The 26210-nt window shown below is 40.5% G+C and overlaps 1 protein-coding gene across 1 annotated transcript in view; it reads right to left on the bottom strand.

The window, feature by feature from the left end:
• COL28A1 (collagen type XXVIII alpha 1) overlaps nucleotides 1-26210 on the bottom strand; it is a 139266-nt gene that overhangs the window by 17517 nt on the left and 95539 nt on the right. Inside the window, exons 27-29 of the mRNA XM_015558260.1 lie at nucleotides 5330-5398; nucleotides 4747-4827; nucleotides 4622-4657 (exon numbers count right to left, since the gene is read on the bottom strand). Of these exons, the coding sequence (XP_015413746.1) occupies nucleotides 4622-4657; nucleotides 4747-4827; nucleotides 5330-5398 (186 nt within the window). The remainder of the gene's footprint in view (nucleotides 1-4621; nucleotides 4658-4746; nucleotides 4828-5329; nucleotides 5399-26210) is intronic.

Genomic DNA, 26210 nt, shown 5'->3' on the forward strand with positions numbered 1-26210 from the left:
CCCGTATCAGGCACAGAGCAGGGCTGATCAGGGGGTTGGGTCGCCTTCCCCTGTCACGAACAGAGCAGGGCCGATAGGGAGGTTGTGGCCCCGCCCCCTGTCACACACACAGCAGTAGGGTGATCAGGTTGTTTGGGCGCTGCCCCCTGTCACGCTGATCCCGGTGCTGGGAGGCATATTACCCTTTTACTATATAGGATAGAGGCCTGGTGCACGGTTGGGGGCCGGCTGGTTTGCCCTGAGGGGTTCCTGGATCAGGGTGGGGGTCCCCACTGGGGTGCCTGGCCAGTCTGGGTGAGGGGCTGAGGGCTGTTTTCAGGCTGGCGGGTGACTGAAGCTCCCAACCACTCCTTTTTTTCTTTTTTTTATTCTGGGCCAGCTTTAGCTTTGAGGCTTGGCTCCAGCTCTTAGGCCTCTGCTGCTGAAAGCAGGTTTCTGGCCTTTGCTTACCTTCTGAATTTGAAAGAATGTTGCGATCCTGTTGGCTGAAGCCCGGCCGACTAGAGCAGGTTTCTGGGGTTTTGTTTAGCTTCTATATTTGTAACATAGTTGCAGCTCAGAGGCCTGCAGGGGCAGGCGGGGAACATTGGATTCCTCCGTCACTGAAGCAAGCAAGCCTCATGTTTGCTTTAAGCTGCCTGGCTGCCGGCTGCCATCTTGGCTGGCAGTTAATTTGCATATCACCCTGATTAGCCAATGGGAAGGGTAGCAGTCGTACGCCAATTACCATGTTTCTCTTTTATTACATAGGATTATATAAAAATGAGAAAGTCAGCAGTTATTTTTTTTTCAGGCCTTGTCTTGCTTTTTTACATTTACTGAGGCATTTAAGAAATCTGAAATTAGGATGGGTCTAGAAAGGGGAAATGTATATATTTATGTTTAATTTTTTATAAATGAATACTATATACCAAGTTTTATAATTATAGTTTTTCATTTAATGTGATATCATAGTTAATTTCCATATTACTTGATTATTGACATCAAATGCATGGCCATTTTAAGGCTCTTGATGCATTCTGCCAAATTGCCCTGCCAAAACCTGTTTATTTTAGACACACAATACTGGTTATTATTATTATTATTGCATAATCTTTGGCATTTAATAGAGCAAACTATCTCATTGTTTTATTTATTTTCTAATATATTTTTTATTGTTAGTATTACAGATATCTCCCATTTTCCCCCTTTTATCCGCCTCCTATCCCCCTCCTCCCAGCCCCTTCATACTCCCTGCCCCATAGGTCTTCACTACCCTATTGCACTTGTCTATGGGCTATGTATATAAGTATATATGTCCTTTGGTTTATCTCTTCTTCATTGTTTTAAATTATACTTATTCAATTATTAGTGAGGCTAAATTTTATTTATACACATGTTTCCAAGTTGTGTTCTCTGTGCACAGCCTTTATATATTCTTTGTCCATTTTTTGTTAGAATATTTTTCTTTTATTTACTTGTAAGAATGATTTTTATATCAAAATTGCATTTTAATTATTTTCAGTGGGCTTTTATTGGATAACCAGATCTGAAATGCTTTAAGTAATCATATGTGCATATCATTTTTTTTCTCATTTCTTTGCTTTTATGTGACTGGAATGGTTTCATCCCTTCCACTAAAATTGCTAATAACTACTTTGATTATTTGTTGCCAATGATGAAGGCATCAAATTTATACCCCTCAAAAGATTCATAGTCAAGTAACAAGCAGGCAAACAAATACTTTTGTAAGTACTATGCTGTTAGATTGACCAAGGAATTGGTCTGGGGGAATTCTAGGGCTGGTCTGCAGGGAATTCTAGAGCTGGGAGAGTGGGGGTGAAACTGTGGCCTGCAGGGAATTCTAGGGCTGGGAGAATGGGGAGTGAAACTGTGGTCCAGGGAGGAAGACTCTGACCAGATTAGGATGCGATGTGAGATGTGGGGAAGAGGAGTGTTCCAGGCAGGGGACAAAGCACACAAAGCACAGTGCATTACAGTCCTTGAGTAAACTTATGACCCAGGGTATGTGGCAGAAAGGATAATAGGAGATATGGAAGACAGATGAACTCTAAAAGATCTTTGTGTCATGTTGCAGAGTGGACTATACCCTGGCCAATGAGAAGATATATGGCCTTAAGCAGAGAAGTGATCTGATTACACTTTTATTTTAAAAGGAGATCATTTTTTAAGTATATATTTTTTTATTGATTTCAGAGAGGAAGGGAGAGGGAGAGATAGAAACATCAATGATGAGAGAGAATCATTGATTGTCTGTCTCCTGCACACCCCCACTGGGATGAAGCCCACAACCTGGGCATGTGCCCTTGACTGGAATCAAACCCGGGCCCTTCAGTCTGCAAGCCACCGCTCTATCCACTGAGCCAAACCAGCTCGGGCAAGGAACAAGCAGAGAAACAGTCTTGTTGAAGCAATTTGGCATAAAGATGAAAACATTGAACTCCATCAATGGTATCAGCCCCTTAAAAGAGGAGTTTGTTAGTCTCTAATGACTAGGTAACTGATAACTGTTTGGGAATATATTTGATCAGGAGAGAATAGGGGCGGGGAGAGGAAAGGGGCCTGCCAAGAACAGCTATCATGGGGGAGCAGCCTGCATTTGGCATCAGACAACCCTATCTGCCTATAAGGGCTCTGCTGCTTGCTAGCAAGATGATTTCCTGCCTACTGCTCAAGCTTTCTGTCTGACTTAGCATGTCTTCATGTAAAGGGAGATACTACTACTACCTTCCTCATGGAGCTGACATGTGGAAATGTGGAGTCTTGGGCAAGAGAGGGTTGTGGCCCATAGAATGACACCTTCTTATTGCACCCCATCTTCACTAGTCCTATGCTGCAAGGGGCATGGCTAGCATTCATGGGGTGAACACAGTCCTCACTTCCAAGCTCTGCTCAAATCCCCTCTTGGGTCGGCCCATGCATACAGGCCAGTGCCACCAGCTCACCAACGGGGCCATTTGAGCAAGCAATTCTGGGAACCCTGTGTATCCAGAGTGTAGTACAGAGGAGGCAAGTGCTCAAGGTGGTTGCGCCCATTGGCCATGAGGACTCCTCCCCTGGGGGAAAGATTGTAGCTAGAGAAGGGCTGGAGGTGCAGAGGTGGGCCTCAAAGCATGGGCCCCAGGCACCCTACAGTCCTGGGTAAGGATGCTACTGATATGAAGGAGCCTAACATGGTCCAGGTCACATTCCAGATTTTTATTGAATACAAATCCTCTCTTTTTTCACTCATCCCTTCCTGCTAGTCCCTTTTTCTAGAATCCAGAAAGTCAAAGTCAGAAGAATCATATCTCCATTTCTAAGATCTCTGCCTCTTATTTAAAAACCTTCTGTTTAAGAGATAAAAACCCATCCTGCATGCAAACATCATCAGAGATCATTTTGTCTGCTCCAGACCCACATACCTACTTCTATCACAGCATTTACCAAACTTTAGGTGAACATTCTTTGTCTGTCTTTCTCTCTACTGGGCTGTGAGCTCCTTGAGTGCAGAGATATAGTCTCTTATTCTCTGCTTTTCTCCCCCTGTCTCTCTCAGAGCCTGATCTGGAGTACATACCCAAGACATGTTGGTGAAGTGAATGAACAAATGAATGGATGAAGGAAACCAGTTCCCCTCCCCATGTTGGAACAGGAGGGAGGTATAAACCTATGGGGACCATTCCTCTGGGCATTTTCCATACACTCTCCCCTGCTACTTTTGGGGAGGAATTGCTGCATATGCAGCTGTTTCACCCACCATAAACATCTTGGGCACGAGAGGGGGCTGACTTGTGGTGGGGAAGAATGATAAGATAAAGGCAGATGGGCCATAAAAAAAAACAAGTGCCGTTCTGTTTGTCACATAACCAGCTCTCATCTCTCACCTTTACTACCAGACCTCCCATCCCCGTCACACCTGGTTTTTCCCAGCACAGTACCTAGGATCAGCATTCCCAGACCATGATCCACCAAAAAAAAAAAAAAAAAAAAAAAAAAAAAAAAATCAAAAAGGGAAAAAAGACAAAGTCCCTATTTCTTCTCTACTCCAGAAGATATGGGGCTTTCAATTCAGAAAGGAAGAATTAGAATTTGCTGTAAAAAATTCTGGAATATTTCCACCCTGTGGGACTTTAAAGAGTTGCTTTTTTGTTTCAGTGGTGTAGGGAGACGAGTAGGGAACAGTTTGTAGATACTTCACAAATATTTGAATTCGTGAATCAGTACATAAAAATACTGTGATTGCCCTTCTTCTCAGAGCACTTCCTAAAGAAATTGGCGGAGGAAAAAAGAGCCCCCGTTCTGAAATGTGAAGAATCGTGTATAATGAAAAGTCATTTGGTCATTTGGCTTCTTGTAAACAGCTATCTTCCTTGTTAACATTCATCTTCCAGGGATCGGGGGGAGCAGTCACAGGTCTCCATCACGAGGCCAGGTGAGGGTTGCTGGGTGATATTTCTCCTTCACATTCAGATTCAGTTACCTCGTGCATCTATGTCAACACTGGGGTTGTTAGCAGTGCCGTCATTTAAACAGCAATGGGAACTCTGCATCAAAAGAACTCATAGTTCTAAAGCTAAAACCTGAATGTAATAATTTTGCAAGCACAAACCCTCAATTAGCCTCTAGGATTGGTACTCACTGTAAGGCCTTGCTCTCCTTTTGGTCCTTGTAACCCCTGCTTAGTAGAAAAAGAATAAGAGTCAACATAGGAACTATGTAGTTAGCCTATATAATTACAGTAAGACTTTAAAAATCACTTCTTGCCTGTGTTCCTGGTGATCCGGGCTCTCCAATTTCCCCTTTATTGCCTTTTTTCCCCACATCGCCCCGTTCTCCGTGCTCTCCCTTTAAAATATAGTGAAAAGAGAAGTTTAAAATGTGAATATTAAAGCCAAATAATAAAAACTCTGAAATTCTGTTTATTTATAACTACAGATGCCTGATAGGAGAAAAATGGGGGAATTTTATTTACACCCACCCCCCAGGTACCATAATCTAATTCATCATGAACCAGAGCTCTCAAAGTGAGGAGACCTTGAGATACCATTGGCTCAGCTCACTGGCCTCTGGAGACCAGCTATTATATAATTTTACACCTGAGTTATCTAGTATCTTCTACATGCTATGCTGTAAGGGTTTATTCTTTTATCAGCTGGCTTTGAAGAATGAAGGAAATGAGATTTTATAAAGTAAACATGTTTGTAAGTTAGGAAAGGAAATACATAAGGATTTACTTTCAAATGGATTCTTCCCCCTGAGAATTTGTAAGGAGAAGAGTAACAAGTATATGAGAGCTCTTCAAGTTCAAGTTAAGCAGTTGAGATTTTTTAAGGTCTGAAATGCTTACCTTCTGGCCAGGGAAGCCACGGCCTGCCATGCCCTTTGGTCCTGGAAAGCCTTGAGGTCCTTGCTCCCCCTACACACAATATGAGAAAGGGATGTTCCTGTTCATTTTCCCTGATAATTTGTAACAACATGAATCTATTTATCTAAATTTAGTGCCCCTTAATTTGAAAAATTATAATGTCTTCATTTCAGGAGTTGTTTTTAAATTTCCCCAGCATATCTTAACATTTTCTCCTGCTCCCCTACCTGCCCCTCCACTTAAGTCACCCAGGTTTAAAGCGTTTTCATGATGTTGATCATGACACAGTAATAATCACTAATGAGAAGAATCATCATACTGATGCTGCTTGGATCCTATATGCAACCTGTACGTCTCTCTAGACCAGCGGTTCTCAACCTGTGGGTCGCGACCCCTTTGATGGTCGAATGACCCTTTCACAGGGGTCACCTAAGATCATCCTGCATATCAGATATTTACATTATGATTCATAACAGTAGCAACATTACAGTTATGAAGTAGCAATTAAAATAATTGTATGGTTGTGTCACAACATGAGGAGCTGAATTTAAAGGGCCAGAAGGTTGAGAACCGCTGCTCTAGACCATTATTAGCCATCAGTCTGTGGCAAAGGTCTGAAGGACCATGGGCTCCTGGGATCTGATTTGCTTGCTTACCTTCAGCATCTTTCTCAAAGGTATTACACTAGGATCACTGGCATGCTTAATAAAAAGACTAACTAAATGAGAATCAAGGCGGGGGTAGGGGTCAAATATGCATTTTGTTATAGGCTTGCAGAGGCTTGAGAGCCACTACTCCAGGAGGCAGGATGGGTTCTAGAAGCCACTGCTAAAAAGGACCACAGAGGCTTGCTTGGAGACTGCTGTAATTCTTTTTAAATTGAATTTATTGGGGTGACATTGGTTAATAAAATTACATAGGTTTCAGGGGCACAATTCTATAATACATCATCTGCATATTGTATTGTGTGTTCGCCATCCTAAGTCAAGTCTCCTTCCATCACCATTTATTCCTGCTTTACTCTATTTTACCTCCCCCAACCCCCTTTCACTCTGATAATGACCATACTGTTGGAGACCAGTGTGACTTTAAGTATCAGTATTCCTGAGCCTCCTTTTCTAGTTCATGCAGCTTTCAAGCTTTTAAAGTCAATAAAATCCTTTTTTTAAAATGTAATAATGAAATATTGTAGACACACACAATTCACAGGGAAAAAGATAAACATTCATCTACACACCATTATATTAAAAAATGAAATAGTACAGATACTCTTGAAACCCCCATGAATCCAGTCCCATTTCCCAAAGGAGAGAGGAAACCTGTCTGTGAAATTGATATGCATCATTCTACATACAGACAAGTTGGCCAGTCCACAGAGTGGTATGAAGACAGTGGAAGAATACCTTCCTGAGTCTCCCATTCTCTCTTCTAATTAAATAAAAAAAAATTTAAGTATAAGAAAGCTATCCCCTTAACAAAGATGTATCAGGAAATGATACTTTGACATAAATTAGTTTTCTCAGGTTTTGTGTGTGTGTGTGTGTAGGTGACTGAGGACTTCTTCATTTAACCATGTACCTGGTTACAAGGTAGTTTGGGGTTGTCAAGTAGATGCATGAGGCCACTGGTCGAGGGGTCAGGAGGGTTCCTAGCCAAGTGTAGGGGAGACTAGAGGTTCATGGGAGAACACTAAAAGGACACCGATGCTTGGCTTTGTCCCCACCCCAAAGGCCAGAATAGTGTGACAGTCACAGGAGCTGGGATTGTTGTGTGACGGTGAATTTTCACTGGGAATTATATATTTAGCCAAAGTAGGTCCAGAAAGGAACCAATACTCTCTGGCAATTATTCAGCATAATTATTTCTTTTACAGTCTTTCAGATTCCTACATTAGCTGATATGGAAAATGTTCAATAAATGTTTATGACTGACTAGCTGCTTTTAAAAAATGACACAACTTCCTAACAAAGTTAAAAGCTGCTGTGGCTTCATTGAGGTGCCTCGAGGGGAAAACCTCCCAGTAGCCAATTATCATGTTAGGATCAGCATCATGTTTAGGAATTTATTTTGCATTACTTCATAGTATAGACATTTTATATATAACTAGAGGCCCGGTGCATGAAAATCCATGCACTCGGAGGGTGTCCCTCAGGCCAGTCTGTGGCCCTCTCGCAGTCCAGGACCCCTCAGGGAATGTCCACCTGCCAGCTTAGGCCCGTTCCCCAGGGCATCGGGCCTAAGCTGGCAGTCAGACATCCCTCTGGCAGCCCAGGAACCCTTGGGGGATATCCAACAAGCTGCAGTAGGACAGACGTTAGCCAGGCTCGTGGCTGAGCGGAGCTCCCCCTGTGGGAGCGCACTGACCACCAGGGGGTAGCTCCTGCATTGAGCATCTGCCCCCTGGTGGTCAGTGCACATCATAGCGACCAGTCATTCCTGGTCATTCCACAGTTAGGGTCAATTTGCATATTACCCTTTTATTATATAGGATTGTGAACACTGCAACTATTCCAGGCAGCTGGGTTTCCCTATAATAGAGGCTTTTTCTCTGTTGTTTAATCACCAGTTCACCTTCAAAATACTTTCAGGCTTTATATAATTTTCAGAACAGACTCTCTAGCTAAAAGCCTTTAGCAAGTAAGTCCATGCCTCAGCTCTGCAGAGGTGAATGCTATCCAATCAGATTTTTTTTCCTTACAAGGGTCAGGAAAATGACATACAATGATTTCTGCATGAGTCAGAAGCAACTGCAGGAAAGAACCTGTCTATCTGAAGATATAATTACTTCTAAATGTCAGCCAGCTTCTTACTCTTGGATCTTTCCTGTTTAAAGACACAATCTTTTTAATTTTTCATATGATTGCCTGTTCTCTGGGAGAGAACTTTCCAAGGAGAATGCCCAACTACCTGACTATTTTAATAGATTTTTTTTCATTACTGATATGTCAGGAAATAATAGTTTTTCTTTCCAAATGTTTTCTCAGTAAGATAAAATTCACAGATGATCAAAAAATATAAAATAGATGTTGGTCTTCTAGTTAGGAGGTATAAAACCAGAAATAGGCCACTTTCATTCTTAAAATAACAGAAAATGCCAACGAATCTATGAAATCACAACTTTCCATGAATCTGTCATAGAGCTGTGTTTGTAAGGCAACCAACTAACTCTAAGTCTAAGGACACAGGCTCCTCCAGGGAGAGGTAGGACACTGCCACTCATTTCCTGCCGGAAACACCAGCTGTCACACACCCTGCTAAAACGAATGCAACTAACATTTTTAACAAATCACTAAAGGTTGAATGTAGCTAGTGTAAGAGGGGAGAACCCCTAGGAGCTTCAGGCACAAGGGAAATTCATATCCCCTCTCAGGCTTTTCTCTGGGGACCTCGCCAATGCTCAAGAGAAAGACTGAGGCAGGGCAGGTCCTGAAGCTCCCAGTGGTGCAGGCGGAGCAGAGGGCAGCAGCTGTCCTCCAGGGAAAAGCACAAAGCTCTCTATGGGACAACAATCTTAAGCTGCTGGGGTAAGCACAGCAAACACTGTCATTTTCAGAGCACAGATGACAACCTGTGGCAGCTGGAAGAAGAAAATAGAATAAATCCTGCAGATATGCATCCTGGGCCCACTCTTTTAGAGATGCCTTATTCCTTGCGGAGGGTCGGGAAACCATCCTCAGCCCAGACCATTAGAGGTCCCCTAAGCATTTGCTGGAACTCATGGAACTGTATGTACTTAAAAGGGCGCATTTTCTGTATTTAATCCTTTGCTAAAAAATGGATTTTTTTTTTCAATTAAAAAGAATTAACAGAACACTTGGCAAACTGAATAAGGTCTATAGATTAATTAGCAATAGATCAACACAGTCCATGCACCACTAAGCAATGTTTCCATCAATGACAGACCGCGCATTCTGTGGTGGTCCCATAAGATTCTAATGGAGCTGAATTTCCTGTAAGAAACAGAAGGATGTGTTGTGCATGAGGACTTTTTTCTCTCTTGGGAGCAATATCTGTGGAGTTTGGGAATAGATTCCCTCTCACTCACTGCACCTTAGTTTTGGGTGCACAGATTACATCCCAAGCAGTCAGCTACTGACCCATTTCAGTGTGAGAAGCCTGTCCTCCTAGTGCCATATATTCAGAGGGTGCTACAACCCTCCAGGTCTAGTGTGATGAGACCATGTAAAATCTTGTTGATCCTGTACAAGAACACAGATCCACAAGAGCTACCTTAACGAGAATTAAGTGCCACTGACACTGTGGTAAAAGCTTTCTGTGGTCATGTAGAGCCCGTCCCTGTATTTTGGGTTGTAAGGTTGTAAAGCATTCATAAGTGTTATTTCTTCCATCTATTCCATGCCAGAGAGAGCTCTTTGTCCCAGAGCGGGTCAATGGAACCAAAAACAAATTTCCTATCTCAAATATTGAGCCCTCAGTTCTACCTCCTCTCCATGTTAACTACCCTCTTTATTATGATTACCACAAAGTTCCTTAATCTGACCACTACTCCAACATCAATAACCAGACCACATGGCCATGACAAGCCCCTATGATCCTTCATGTCTCCATCTTGATTTCTTATTCCTACTGATCCTCAGGCCACTTTTCACTCCCCGCTGACAGTAACTGTTGGGTGATCTACACATAATACACCCAGTTTCTCCTCACTATTTCCAATCATCCCAGCCCATACCCCTGTTCATGGAGTAGCACTGACAGCTTTGCTATTTTATTTCTGACCCTCTTAGAAGGAAGCAGGAAAAGGGCTTGTGGGGCAGAGCTTATAAAGTCTACAGTTGTGGACAGCAACGTCCTAGACCTTCACATTCACTTACCACTCACTCACTGACTCACCCAGAGAAGCTTCCAGTCCAGCAAGCTACACCCATGTTAAGTGCCCTATACAGGTGCCTTTATACCATATTTATACGGGACTTTTTTTATATGTAGATGTTTTGATACATAAATATTTACCATTGTGTTATAATTACCCACAGTATACAGTAGAGTAATGTGCTGTACAGGTTTGTAGCCTAGGAGCAATAGGCTATGCCATGTAGCCTAGGTGTATAGTAGGCTATACCGTCTAGGTTTCTGTAAGTGCATTCTGTGGTACTCCCACAATGATATAATCACCCAATGATATATTTCTTAGAACACATAGCCATCATTAAGCAACACATGACTGTAAAAATTTTCTGATGGTTTTAATTTTACTGTGTTACATAAAAGAACATGCTTATTGCATGAAAAGTATAAAATACTTAGGGTTAAAGGGATATCATATCTGCAACTTACTCTCAGGTGTTTCAGATAAATAATAATTGTGTGTTTACATTTGCATACAGAGTTTGATAAAACAAATGTGGTATGTTAACATTTAGGAAATCTGGATAAAGGGTGTATGGGAATTAAGTTTTTGTACTATCTTTGCAACTTTTTTTAAGTCTGAAATTATCCTATATAATAAAAGGCTAACATGTAAATTGACTGAATGGTGGAATAACCGGTTGCTATGATGCACACTGACCACCAGGAGGCAGATGCTCAACGCAGGAGCTGTCCCCTGATGGTCATTGTGCTCCCACAGGGGGAGCGCCCCTCATCCAGAAGCTGGATTCATGGCTGGTGAGTGCAGCAGGACCAGGCCTAAGCTTTCAGTCAGACATCCCCCCAAAGGCTCCCTGACTGCGAGAAGGCACAGACCAGGCTGAAGAACCCCTCCACCCCCAGTGCACGATTTTCATGTACTGGGCCTCTAGTTTTAAAATAAAAGTTAAAAATTAAAATAGCCCTGACTGAGTGGGTTAAGCTGGTTGGAGTTGCCCCATAAACCAAAAAAAATAAAATAAAGGTTGAGGGTTCAATTGCTAGTCAAGGCATTTATCTAGACTGTGGGTTTGATCCCTGGTCAGGGTATGTGTAAGAAGCAACTGATTAATGTTTCTCTCTCTTTCCAGAAATCAATATCCTCAGGTGACGATTAAAATGATATATAAAATGAATGAATGAATGCACTGAATGATTGCAAAAATATATCATCTATCAGTGCTAGAGGAGCTGAAGTATATGAGTATACAGGTATTTTACCAACCCAAAGTTTGGGAACCCATAGGCTGAAAGAATTCCAAGAGACCTAAAGCAAAGACACAGTTGTGGGGTTCTCCCTACCCGGAGACAACTTCTGCTCTTTAAATTCAAGAGACCCACAGGGTTGCCAGAAACCTGTTGCTCCAGGACTTATACTCATACCAAGATCAGTTCAACCTTTTAAACCATCAGTAGCATTGCCTCACTTGGACACAGGCAGTTTATAAGCTTGATATTGGTTAACTTCTAACATCCTGTGACTTTATCTGTGGGGATGATATAAAAGCTAATCGAGAGAGTGGGACACCTGGACTGCACAGCCCGAAAGGGAGCCCTCAGCTATCACTTTCCCTTCCTGTTCAAGTTAATGCCTCTGAAGTCCCCTCTGTCATCTCATAGGTAATAATAGAGAGAATTATTTAGGACATAGAGACAACTCATTGCACATTTACAGGAGAGTTCTAGGAATCTACTATTGGGGAAAAATTTTATGATGTCTTCTAGGATTTCAGCACTTGCTTATTGGCTCAGTCTAAAATGTGGATGGTAAGAAATAAAACCCAATTATGATACCTAAATGAGATTTTGGCCCAAACTTGGGCTCACTTCAGTAAAAATACGTTACCATTCTATTTTTTAATATATCTTTACATCCTTTTCCTTTTACTGTTGATCTGCTTTCTACCTTATCACTTTTCTTTTCTTGCTAAAAGAAAAAGGGCTAAAGTCAAAATTAGAAAAGGTATCTCCAGTATTTCAGCTCAGCCAGAAGCCTGGCTTTGTTTTCTATCAAGATTTATGGTCTTGTCTGAGAAAATGCAGAGGCCTGGTTACTTACTGAAAACAAAGGAAACTTCTGGCTAACCTTCAGTCAAAGGTCAGCTGGAACATTCTAGGTGTTGAGCTCTTGCAGTAGAAGCTATGAGATGAGGAAGCATTTTACTTTTTCACTGAATTTTCTTTGCAGGATGCAATTGTGCAAACATATTAAACGTCTAAACCCATCCTATCATTTAGTAGTGTCTCCCAAGACATCCCAGAATAAATCAATTTACCATTCTTTCTTCAGCTTCTCCTCTTGTTTGCCTTTCTTTGTTTCTGATGGTGATTAGTGTATTGCTAATTAGAAGCCAGGGGAATTATAAAGCTTGAAAGTAGGAAGTCAACGGTTATCCAGTCAGCCTGCTGCCAGCTTGAAGAAAGAAGCCAGTGTTGTACTAAGATGTTGATTCAGTGGGTAAATAGTAGTCAGCAAATCTCAGTGACCTGCCTTGAACAGTCACAGTATTTGGCCTGGAATCCAGGAACCATTCTGTATTGAAAGGGATTATTTTCTTATGCTTCCTGGGCACAGCTTGTTCACTTTAAAAGGAAAATGGTATTTTCCAAGTGGCCTATGGAGTACACATCATTGTACACATAGATGACGGTGACCCAGAGACCCTTAGAACAACTGGATAGTCTGGCATTTTGGACTTTATCTCCTCCCTGAAGTTATGATCATAATAGTCTCCTCTTGTAACTAACAACTGCCACGTATTGTGTGCCGACGTGTGAAGGGCTGAGCCAGGTAATAACAGAGCTAGACGTATTCTTATTCAATTTCTACAAGACCCTGGAAAAGAGTATATAAATGATAAAGCTGAGGCTTTAGCAATTCTTTCCAGTCACCTTGAATTGTAGCTGATTTCACAGCCGTGCTTTGACCAGTAATTCTCTTCCAATGTGAAGCTGACAGTTCCCCCAAAGGCTCTGCTGATTTTATTTCTCACTTCTACCTCGCCCTAGAGTGGAAGCCAGGCAGCTTCCTCATCTCTGGCCTGAAAATCAATCAAGAGCTTCCAGTTTCCTAAAATCCTTTCCTTTGTGGAATTGAATTCTTCTAACCTAATATCCCATTTTGATAGGTTAACATTCCACTAATGGGGACTAGGACAGTCTAATTCTTGTCCAGTCAATCAGCCTAATCGAGTGATTTGGACATGGCCATCTCTGGGGACATTATCTAGCCCAGTGGTTCTCAACCTTCTGGCCCTTTAAATATAGTTCCTCATGTTGTGACCAACCATAAAATTATTTTCGTTGCTACTTCATAACTGTAATGTTGCTATTGTTATGAATCGTAATATTAATATCTGATATGCAGGATGATCTTAGGCAACCCCTGTGAAAGGGTCGTTCGACCGCCAAAGGGGTCGCAACCCACAGGTTGAGAACCGCTGATCTAGCCCCTGATGGTTTCTTTTTAATCTATTCATGAGTAAAAAATTTTTTATATTTTCTGTAATTTACCTTAATATGTTTCAGTTTAGACAGTATCATTAATGTGTGTGTGTGTGTGCAAGTTAATTTAATTTACACTCTAAGAGTGCTGACCTAACATTTGAAGTACCATAATCAATGGTCCACACTTCAAAGACATGTGCTTCAACTATTACTATCTCAATTTGCTCCAGAGGGATGATAAAAACAACTTATCCTTGGGGGAATATGAGGGATTCAAGACACGTGGTGGCTAGAAATGTACAGAACCTCACCTCTTGTGTGAATGGAGTGGGCCCACCAGACAGATAGTTTTGGTAGAGCAGCCTAATTTGACAACTCATTCAGAACAGGTGCCTCCTTGAAGAATCCCTTCGCCTGACCTGACAGGTTAACTGGTCCCAGTATGAGAATATTGTTATATTTGCCTCAGAGTGATCATTTTATGCAAAGTGCTTGTCAGAGTGCTTAAAAAGATGAAGATTTGGAACTTGGACCAAACTTTCACTACATGTTTTTTTGGTATGCATGTTAATAAGTAGCTGAATATAGGGTAGAATTCTGCCTGACACTTGCTTTAAATAAAACATGCCACCTAATAGCCAGGTTTTCTAGGCGGTAACTCCTACTGACTTTTAATCTTCAGGGGCTACTGATGGCATGAAAAAAGAATCTGGAAAATTGTAAATGTCCAAATTGACCAAGCCTAGCTCACAACAGTCATAGCCAAAAGTGCTCGATTTGGGCATATTTTCCCCTATCATTTTTCTTAAACGTTTAGTCCCTGCGTTCATTTTTCTGTTTATATCTACTTCACATAATAAACCAATTGAGCAAGTAGCACACAAATATTTGCAAATAATCTTAGCAGCAGAGCCACCTCGTGGACTGTTTGATTGCTCTGTGGACACATGCTCACTGTTATGATTTGCTGTCCAACTCACAGAATTTAGTCCTGTGTCTGACAATAAAATGATCCTTAGTAGTATACATGTTAGAATGAGATCCATTCATAGATCACAGTGCAAAAACTAGCATGGCTTCTAGGGACTTTACCAGTTGGATTTAGTTGTATAAATCTTGTCCTTCCCTTCGGCCTAAATAGCCTTCTGTAAAACCCGCCAAATTTCATGAATATCTTGCATGACATTTGAATATGCTTGCATAATAAATGATAAATAGAAAGTGACAAGGTTGGCTTTATGGCAGCTGCCTCTGCTAGAGACGGGAGAATGTTCCCTTTGCTGCCTGGCTGTACATAGAAGTCTTATCCCAGTCCCTAAGCTCCAGGCCTAACTTATGCCTGCTTTCTAGACCTTTCTACTTGTTAGCCATTTCAGAACCAAATCTATCAGATACAGAAATTATATGCAGCCACATCTACTTCTCTTCCTGGCTTTCCCTCTTTCACTCATATCTCAGTCCTCCAGGCTTGAAATTTTGCCAAGTCCCAGCCACCAAACCCATCCAAGGGGCCTTCCCTGAATTGCGTTGCCCCACCAAGACTAACGCCCATGTATCAACCCTACCTCTCCTGTAGGTGTGGATGCTCATGTTCTTCCTGTCCTATTTATCTTAAACTCCCCAAGTAGAGGCACTTTGTCTTATTTCTCTTTCTACCTCCTGAGGTTCCTGTTTCAGGGCCTGCATATCATACAGAGCTAGAGAGAGTAGATGTAGAGGCTGGCTATTATTTTAGTATAATAGAAGAAGTTCTAGTAGAAGTTCACTAGAGACAATGTACCCTAAACATTGTCTTATTTAGCCTCACAAACCTCCACAGGTACAGAGGTGCTTCTCTGGTTCACACAAGACAAATTTCATGATAAGCTTTTGGGAATCGATGTTGAAAAAAGGTAACAGGATAGAGAAACATGGGAAAGTGCCAGCCGAGATTTCATGATGTGGGTCCACTGAAAGAGGCATTTATAATCAGGTCCTCTGTCCTAGAGTCTGGAGCTGAACCCAGGTCCACTTTATTAACAGCTCCCGTGGCACTGGCCTCAGAGACCGCTGCACAAAGCAGGTAGAGGCTTCACCACCAGTTAGGAAATGGCTGTGACTCATTTAAGAAGTGTTCTGCTGGCTGCATTGCCACAAGGGTGCGAGGACGGTGGGAGGTGCCGACCTGCCTGGCCAAAGCTGCTACCACAGTGTCAGAAGGGCATCCTGCTTCAGAGACTCCTAGTGCAATATTCAATCCCTGTGTACAAATTCACCGAATGAAAGGATTCCATGAAATGTTGTATGCTTTTCAATTACTTTTTCCCTTCCCATACATCAGTTCATCAACACACAAGAATAGGCTCCAAAGGCAGTGAAAGGCAAAGCCTCCTCTGTCTGACTTAATTGACTGAATAATGGCTCTCAACGATACACAGGCCTCCATATCTGGAATCTGTAAATGTTATTTTATATGGAAAAAAACACCCTATAAATTCTAAATATGCCAAAATATATGTCATGTGTCCTTGGACTTGTAGCCAAATGGAAGATTCCAATTAGAATTACCCAGGCATGGGTGTTCAGACTTGAGAAACACCTTGAAGGAATGTATGGTGGGAGTCTTTTCTGTTACGATGGACAAGAGAGTACAACAGACAGCCATATCCATAAGCAGAAGGCAGCAGCTCCAGCTGTCACAATGCATGTGTCTCAACTGTCACACATTGAGGTATGAAGGCTGGGGAAAGGCAAACTGTGTTAGGCTACATGCTACATGTTCAATTATATCAAAAAGAATATTCTATTATGACATTCAGCCAGGTCTTCCCTTAGGCCTAAGTTACTTCCTGTTAGTAGATTTGGTGAGGCCTGTTAACTTGTGAAGTGCAACCAAAGAACAGACCACGGGCTGGATTGCCCTCACCTTTCATCCTAGGATCTCCTTCAACCATTCTGGTGACCTCCCACCCACTGTAAACAGAGCACCTGCTGTGCCCACACTCTCCCGGATCAGGCCCCCAGCCATCTGGATACTTCAACTGCTGCCCCTCCCATGTAGAAATTCAGGGGCTATGGTTGACACATCTAAAAGCCATAATGAAAATATATTGCTTTTTCAATTCTTGTATTTGAGATGTGAATTACAAGATATATACCTCTGTGTTTTTCTTGTAAGTTTTATCACCTGTCAAAAAGGATTATCGCTACGAAGGGACTGTAGCATTCTATAAACTGGTTATACTCTATCAGGAATTAAAAGCACAAAAAGGACTCACAAGTAATTGCCCTCTCAGAGAATGCCTTTCTCCAGAATTCACAGCATTAGCTTTTCTCTGGGTCTCTTTCTGGATATGCTATGTGTATTAAAGAAGTAATATTTGCCGAAACCGGTTTGGCTCAGTGGATAGAGCATCGGCCTGCGGACTGAAAGGTCCCAGGTTCGATTCCAGTCAAGGGCATGTACCTGGGTCGCGGGCACATCCCCAGTAGGAGGTGTGCAGGAGGCAGCTGATTGATGTTTCTCTCTCATCGATGTTTCTAACTATCTCTCTCCCTTCCTCTCTGTAAAAAATCAATAAAATATATTTTAAAAAAGAAGTAATATTTATAAAGTTCTAGGACTTCCTTAAATACAAGTATGACAGACTTATTTCCCTTAGCACAATGTCTTCTAGGTTGATCCATGTTCTCCCATATAGCAGAATATCCTTCTTTTGGGGAGGTGGATAATATTCTATTGTGTGTGTTTACTACATTTTCTTAATCCACTCATCCCTCGATGGGCAACTAGGTTGTTTCCACATCTTGGCTATTGTGAATAGTGCTGAGTGAACATAGTAGTGCCAAGTGAGATCAGCCGTCACAGGACAATAAATACTACACGACTGCACTCAGGTGAGATAACTAAAGTAGTCAAACTCATAGAAGCAGAGTAGAATGAGGTTTGAAGGGGAAATGAGAAGTTGTTCAGCGGGTATAATGTATTAGTTATGCAAGACAAGTAAGTTCTAGAGATCTTCTGAACAACCTAATGCCTCCTGTGGACAATACTGTGCTGTACACTTAAAAGTTTAAGTGGGTAGATCTCATGTTAAGTGTTTTACCACAATAAAAAATAAAAACAATAGTTGAAAATAATACATTTGTTTAAAAAAGGAAATGATACATATATTCAAGTATATGTTTAAAACAATAAAGAAATTTAATTAATTTTTAAAAGCTGGGGAAAATAAAAGTGTAGTAAAGTCTTATCATTAATAGTTTCTATAGGCAGTCCTCAACCTCAGGCACTTATATGCCCTGTTTTCCTTCCTCATGGCTTCCAACTTAACACTATAGGAACTGTTCCTGACAACTCAAATGCTCATTCAGAGGGGCAGAGCACTCATAATGGAAACTTTCCTCTTGATTTTTCCTGCAACACCCTTTTAGATTGTCTTCATAAACTGCTTAACGACATTAGGAGTTGGCCTTGAAATACTATATAACACAGATATAGTTGGCATTTCTGAGGCAAAAAAAAAAAACCAGATTGAAAAAAAATGTAAAAAGATCCACAAAGTTACAGTCTCCTATAAAAACATATCTTTCAAGAAAATTCAGTTATTAACAGTTAACTCAGGTTTTAATTGCATCATACTTGTTTCAAGCAAGAAAACATGAGTTAAAATTTAATAGTTAAAGAGACAAATATATCTATAATGAAATAGTATTTACAAATTTTTATAAGCCTAGACTCATGCTCAAAGTAAAGTAGAAAACCACATCAAAGGATTAGTAGCAGCAGAAAAATTCACAGGTAAGCAGATTTCAGTTCTATATAAAGAAAGAAAGTCTACCAATTATAGCTATAGAGTAAGCCTTTCAAAACACCATGAAATGGAAACACTACTACAAGTATAGGAAATATAAGAATGTTCTCTGCAGTGTTATTTAAGGAAGGAAAGTATATAAATTATCATACATCCACAGTATGGATTACTACATGGCTGTTAAAAACATAGTACATTTTTTATGTATTGACTTGGAGGGCTATTCATGCTCTATTAACTGCAGGTGGAGTGGGGTGGGGAGTTGGGGAAATTCTGCATGGAATGATTTTAAAGGCTGCCGTGCTATATATGTGCATGTTTACACATCTATCGAAAATATTAAAGCTACACACCACACTTCAAATAGGGACAACCTCTAAAGGATAGGACTGAAGGAGAGAGGAGACCTTCACAACTTTGCATGATTATGAGGTATTTAGACGTAATACAAGTATGCAATTTTCATTTTAAAAAGTAACAGAGCTTCTTGAATTTGTTACAAGGTTATTAAAAAAACATACATGAAAGAAAAAAAGCTTCCACTCCCTGGAGTGTCCATGGAGAGTCTGGATGGCCAGGTGACCATGAGAATGTTGTAGAACAGACTCTTGTGTTGGATGGGAGAGGTGTTAGTAGAAGCCCCTTCTCATTCAAAAGATCAAAGGCATGCCTCTAGCAACTCCTTTTTCTTTGGCATCTGAATATTTTTTTTGTTTACTAAATCTTTCCCATTGGACTACATGATGCCGTAATGTCTTCCATCTTAAATAAAAACTCCCTTAATCTCACCTATCATTCCATTTCCATGTTCTCCTTTTCAAAAGTGCTGCCTGCATGTTCTGTCTTCACTTCCTTTCTCACTATTAACTCTTTTTAAAAACCTTTATTGAAAAAAGTTTTTAAACTCACAGAATAGCAATAATATAAATATTTCCCATAGTTCTTTCACCCAGACTCATCAATTGTTAAGACTTTTTCATAGGTTTTATTCTGTCGGTGTGAATGTGTGTACGTATGCACGAATGCATATTTGTGTGTGTGTGTGTGTGTGTGTGTGTGTGTGTGTGTGTACATAGCTCTTGTCAAGGTCACCAATGACTTTCATGATGTCAAGTCTAATGATCACTTTTCAGCTCTCCTCTAATCAGCAGCATTGAAAGTAATAGACCATGCCTTCCTCCTTCAAACACTTTCTTCCCTTGCTTCTAGGAACCACTTCCTCTTGGTTTTCCACCCCACTAGCTACTATTTCCCAGGCTCCTTTGCTATGGCCTCTTCATCATAAAATCCTCCAAACGGAGAGGGCCCAGGGCCCATTCTTTGGATCCCTTTTCTTCTCTGTCTACATTCACTCCCCACATGTTCTCATCCACAATAAAACTTTAAATACTATCTATATATTGTTAAATTTGTATCTCCTGTTCTCTAGGTTTCTGTTCCCAAATTCCTACTTGATAGCTTCACTGAAGGTTTAGCTTTACACTGTCCAAATCTAAATTTCAGATTATGTACTGATTTCTTGCACACCTAACCCACCCCCCATTTTCCTTTAGACTCTCCTATCTCAGAAAATGGCAACTCCATCCTTCTAGTTGGTTACCCCCAAAATCCTAGTATCTTAACTCCATCAAACACCTGACATCCAATCCAGAATCCAACGACCCCTTACCATATCCACCATTATCCTGGTCTAAACCATCACCACCTCTCCCCTGCACTTTGGCAATATCTTTCTATGTCAACTTTTTAAAAAACATATTTTTATTCATTTCAGAGAGAAAGGGAGAAGGAGAGCGATAGAAACATCAATGATGAGAATCATTGATTGGCTGCCTCCTACAAGCACCCCACTGGGGCACGAGCCCACAACCCAGGTATATGCCTTTGGCTAGAATCGAACCTGAAACCCTTCAGTCTGCAGGCTAACACTCTATCCACTGAGCCAAACCGACCAGGGCAATGTCAACTTTTTATTTGCCTTTGTACCCCACAGTCTACTTGCTACATACTGTCAGAACCATCCTTTTAAAACATGATTTATGTCAGGTTACTTCTTTGTACAAAGCCCTTTCACCTGATGACTCACTGCATTCTTCAAGTATGCCAAATCCCTAATTAAGGACCACCAAATTTTCTGCTACCCACTGCCTGAGCTTCTATCCCACTTTTTAACATGTAGCATGGAATGTAGAATAGTGCAATGAAGGCCTTGTGGGGTGGCGGGGGGTGGAAGGGAGGAGCTGTGGTAGGGTGAAGGGGGTCAGTGGGGAAAAAAGGGGACATCTGTAATATTTTTAACAATAAAGATAATTGTTTAAAGGACAAAGAATATAGCCAATAAGGGAGTATTTTTGACAAAGAAAGTGAAAGCAGGTGGTAAAAGGATTCTCCCAGTGGGAGAAGAGTTGCCCAGAGTCTCTTGTTCCTTTAATTCATACTTTAGGACAGCGGTCCTCAAACTACGGCCTGCGGGCCACATGCAAATACAAATATTGTATTTGTTCCTGTTTTGTTTTTTTATTTCAAAATAAGATATGTGCAGTGTGCATAGGAATTTGTTCATAGTTTTTTTTTAAACTATATTCCGGCCCTCCAACGGTCTGAGGGACAGTCAACTGGCTCCCTGTTTAAAAAGTTTGAGGACCCCTGCTTTAGAATCTACCATCAACACAGTTGGTTACTCTGGGAAACTTTTTACATTGGCTGATTTTATTTAGTTCCAGTTCATGATTTCATCAGCAAAGTAACCAGGGTTAAACTTGAGGTCAGTTTGTTTTCTCTTGCTAGGACTGGTTGCAATGACATTATCTTATACAATGAGAAGTGGTAAATTATAAATATTCTAGAGGCCTGGTGCACAAAATTCGAGCACAGGTAGGGTCTCTAGGCCTGGCCAGCAATCAGGGCCAATCAGGTTCCCAGCCTCCCTGCCTCCTTTTTCCCTTGCCACCAGCGCACCACCACTGGTCGCCTGCCATGTTCCACGCTGCCCCCGGGTGGTCAGCTCACACAGCAAGCAATTGAACTGCCAGTCTCCCAGTGGAACTCCCAAGGGGACAATTTGAACATTAGCTTTTTAATTATATAAGATATTCTATGGCTCAGAAGCAATGGGATAATATTGATTTGTGATACATGGATTTAATCTTACTGGTTCCAAGTTCCATGACATACACCACTTTATCCAATACTTTCAACACAAAGATATTACACTACTCAGGTCACATGTGAGAGAATGTATGTATCAGATGTCTCAGATGGAAAGCAAATTGCTTTATAAAGATGTTTAAATAATCAGACTATGTAAGACTTATAGCTTTCACTCAGAGTAAAAAAAAATGTCTGGCTAAAATATTACACAAAGCCATTTTATCCTTTACAAGGTAAAGAACCAATAGACTCAACCCACAGATCCCTATTTTCTTCTCCTCCACTGTATGTTTGATTTTATTTTTTTACTAACTGGATCTAAAGGAATGTAAATGGAAACTCCACAGAATCTAATCTCCATGTATAGGTGCTTTAGCCATTATAGTCACTTCTATCCCCAGCATTTAGCACTGTGCCCAGCACATGGTAGTTGCTGACTAATATTTGTTGAATGAATCCTCTGAAAGATAGTAAATACTAAGTGAATGAGTCCTATAGACAGGACTCATTCATTTTTATTGGATACCAGACACACGCAAGACATGTGTTAGGTTCACAGGGAACAAAAACTAAACACAAGACATCTGCTAATCTCATATATTTCACAGAGTTTGGTGTTTAGATAAGAAATCAAACACCATATCATGTGCAAAGGTCTATGAAAGGAGTTATTATTCAGTGTGTAATGAAAGCACAAAGGAAACACAGGTTTAAGGAGACCAGGGAAAGCTTCTGGAGGAAACCTACGTAATATGAGCCCTGACATATGAGTAAGAGGGAACCAGTGGAAGTGGGGGGTGAGAAGGACTTATCTGAGAAGAGGGAACAGCATAGGCTAAAGCACCAGCGTCAGGAAACTCGGCTTTCACAGGAAACTGAAAGGCTTTCAGAATGACTGGATTGTTGAGAGCTGAGGGGTTAAGAAGGTGTCCGGATCAAATGGGACCTTGCTAATTTTTGGAGCTGATCTCTTTGGGTGCATTTAAAGACACTTTAGATGTATTTTCTTGATATAAAAATATATAAAGTTTTTTTAAATTATCAAGTAGATTTTTTGAAATATATTTATATCCACATCTTTACTATCGATGAGGGTTTAGCTTATTGAGAAGTAGCTACCAGAAAGTTTTCTAATGGCCAATAGAAGGCAGACACTTCTTTTACTGGACTTTGGCAGGCAAGTCAGGTAATAACAAGTGGTACTTTTGTCATATGTGTATGTCATAAACCACATAACTTCACCTATTATGTCTCAACATATAATTATCATAGATTTAGGCGAGAGGAAAGGAGAAAGGCAAAGAGAGAGAGGAAAATTCCACCTTTGTTTTCTCCAAATGCATAGTGAAAACTGAATCTAGGGTTAGGGGTTTTTTTTATTTTTGTGCTACAGTCCAGATATAGAATATAGTTCAGTGTGGTCCAATAGCTTGAAATTCACTGGGTAGAACTGCAATCAGATTTATGTATCTGGCACCAATTTTGTCAGAGTGTTTTCTGTTATATGTTTCTGTTTTTAGACACAGGTCACTAGATATAAACCGTTTCCTAGGGAGTTAAATTATGTGAACTAGATTATAAAACTTGGATTTTCAAATGCCACTTGTAATTGCCTGGATTCCTGAATAGCCTCTTCGTTCTATCCTGGTCCTCAGCCCAGCAGTCACAGTTATTCTTTTAAAAAGTAAGTCAGACCATATCACACTGTGGGATACAACCCAGAAAATAGCCCCCCACTTTAATCTGAGTAAAAGCCAAAGTCCTTATAAGTGCCTACACAGCTATGCCTGAACTGGCCCTCCTCCAACCTCACTGCCGTTACTTCCCTGACCTCATCTGCAGCACACAAGGCTCTTTGCTCTTAGGTGAACGTGCCAGGCATCCTCCTGCTATCAAATTGCCTTTGTATGAGCTTCTCTCTCTGCCTGAACTGTTCTTCCCTCAGAAATCCACAAGTATCATTCCCTCCGCTCCTCCAAGTCACTGCTCATATGTTCTTATCTCATGAGGCCTTCCTTCTTAAAATTTCATCACACCCTTAACCCTGCTCTCCTGTTTCAGCCATAGCAGTTTTCATCTTCAAACATATAATATAATGTACCTATTATATTTATTGCTAATTGAATGCAACTTCCATAAAGACAGAAATCTTTGTTTCTTTTGCTCATGATACATCCCAAGGACCTAGAACAGAGCCTTGGCATACTTACATATGCTCATTAAATACATAATGAATGAATTGCCAAAATAAAACTTTATATAACTAGCTAAGACTGAATATTGGGGTTGGTATCCTTAATTTTGAGCAGAAAGAAGTTCTGATTTTAAAACTTCAATATAAACTTATTTTCTGTACAGGCAGAACAAAGCAGATTCTATATTGAAAGACATATTAACATTATTCATCACAATCTTGGCAGAGTCTGTGTGCACTATCTTTTATGTATACACACAGCAAGAAAACGCAGCAAATGTGTTCACTATAAGAAATCACCACAGTAAGGTAATTAAAGAAGGAAGGACAGATTGAGGTCCATGGAAGATTTATTTCTTTCTAAAACTGGTATAATAATCACAGTGGGAGCTATTGACTCATCAGATTTCATTTAAAAACCAACAGAAGCCTGTTGGAGAACTTTCAGAAGACTGATATTCTAATGGATTAGAAATCTGTTTTCCACTTTGAAATTTAAGAGCTACTGTTTAAAGTTATAATTGCATATGCCAGAAGAAGAAAAAAGGCTTATAAAAGCTCATTCTCTTTACCCCAATGAATAGGAATTGATAATGTGTTGGCACTACTCTTTTACTGTTGTCTCTACAAATATGAACTCACAAGAAAATCTGTCCATTTCCAAGGCCTAAACTTCCTGGTTAAAACCACAAAGTTGTAAAAATATAACAACTGGGTAACACTGGGTCTCTCATTTATTTCTAATTTAATTATTAACTTACGAGGACCATGGAACATGTAATGATATTACATAATGAGGGGCTGATCTGGTGACAGGCAATGATGGGTTATGTTTCCTTCCCCTTAGCTCTTTTTTAATTTTAATTTTCTTATTTTTCAATTACAGTTGACATTCAATATTATATTAGTTTCAGTTATACAGCCTCCTGGTTAGATATTTATAAAGCTTATGAAATGATCCTGCTGATAAGTCTACTCTAGTACCTACCTAGCAACAAACATAATTATTACAATATATTTTTCAATATTCCCTATGCTGTCCTTTATATCTCAGAGACTATTTTAATATATTAATATGAGTCTTTAAAAGTAAAACCTAGCCGAAACCGGTTTGGCTCAGTGGATAGAGCATCGGCCTGCGGACTGAGGGGGCCCAGGTTCAATTCCGGTCAAGGGCATGTACCTAGGTTGCGGGCACATCCCCAGTAGGAGATGTGCAGGAGGCAGCTGATCGATGTTTCTCTCTCATCGATGTTTCTAACTCTCTATCTCTCTCCCTTCCTCTCTGTAAAAAATCAATAAAATATATTTTTAAAAAAAAGTAAAACCTAGATCAGCTCAATCAATAATTTTTGTATATATACTCTGATTGTCACTGGGCAGAATCCACTGAGCATATAAAAGAAACATCAGATATAATATCCTCTGGTTTATTTATATCATATAAGTATGTTTACTTTTATAGCATTCATTGTGATCCTGCTGTAATGTAGTAATAGTTAATCACAAAGATATACTTTCAAGAAAACCAGATCTAACACTTCTAAGACCTCTTAGGCCAGCCAAGTATACCAACCTGTAAGAATAAGGTACATTGCTACTAAACATTAGAATTTAGGGGGAAAGTTATTTCACAAATTTAGAGTTCTCTTAATGATGAAATTGAATACTTGTTTATTGAATTAAATGAATCGTTTTGTGGGTCAACAATATGGTTACATGTGGAACTTTACCATTATTCACCAACCTCCATGCATTCATTCAATTAGTCCTTACGTTGTTTATTTATTAAAAAAATATTTGTTAAGTGCCCACTATATGTCAGACACTCTGCTAGATGCTAGGAAATTAGAGATGGATAAAAGTCACAAAACCATTGCTCTCAAAGAACTATTTTTCCCACTGGGAGAAGGCAGATAATAAACAAGTAAACAAAGAAACAAATCTCTATATATAAAAGCCTAAGTTGACCGGTTGCTATGATGCTCGCTGACCACCAGAGGACAGATGCTCAATGCAGGAGCTGCCCGCTGGTGGTCAGTGCACTCCCACAGCCAACCTCCCGTGACCAGCTGACCTCCCGCGGTCCCTCCCCCTGGCTGGCCAGCCCTGATCAGGACTGGGCAAGAAGGCCCTGATTGGCCCTGATTGCCAGCCAGGCCAAGGGATCCCAACCGTGCACAAATTCATGCACCAGGCCTCTATTATTTTCATATGGTGATAGTGCTATGAAAGCAATAAAACAGTATAATGGAATGATTGAGAATAGGGTAGGGTTGGAATGGTGTGGTTAGGGATGGTCTCTCTCTCTAAAGACATAACATCTGAGCTAAGAGTTATGAAGAGAAAGAGCCAGCTATGTGAAATGCTCAAATAGGAGAAACAATAGTGCAAAGGCCCTACAGCAGGA

The sequence above is a fragment of the Myotis davidii genome, unplaced genomic scaffold, assembly GCF_000327345.1.
Source record: "Myotis davidii unplaced genomic scaffold, ASM32734v1 scaffold187, whole genome shotgun sequence".
Classification (NCBI taxonomy): domain Eukaryota; kingdom Metazoa; phylum Chordata; class Mammalia; order Chiroptera; family Vespertilionidae; genus Myotis; species Myotis davidii.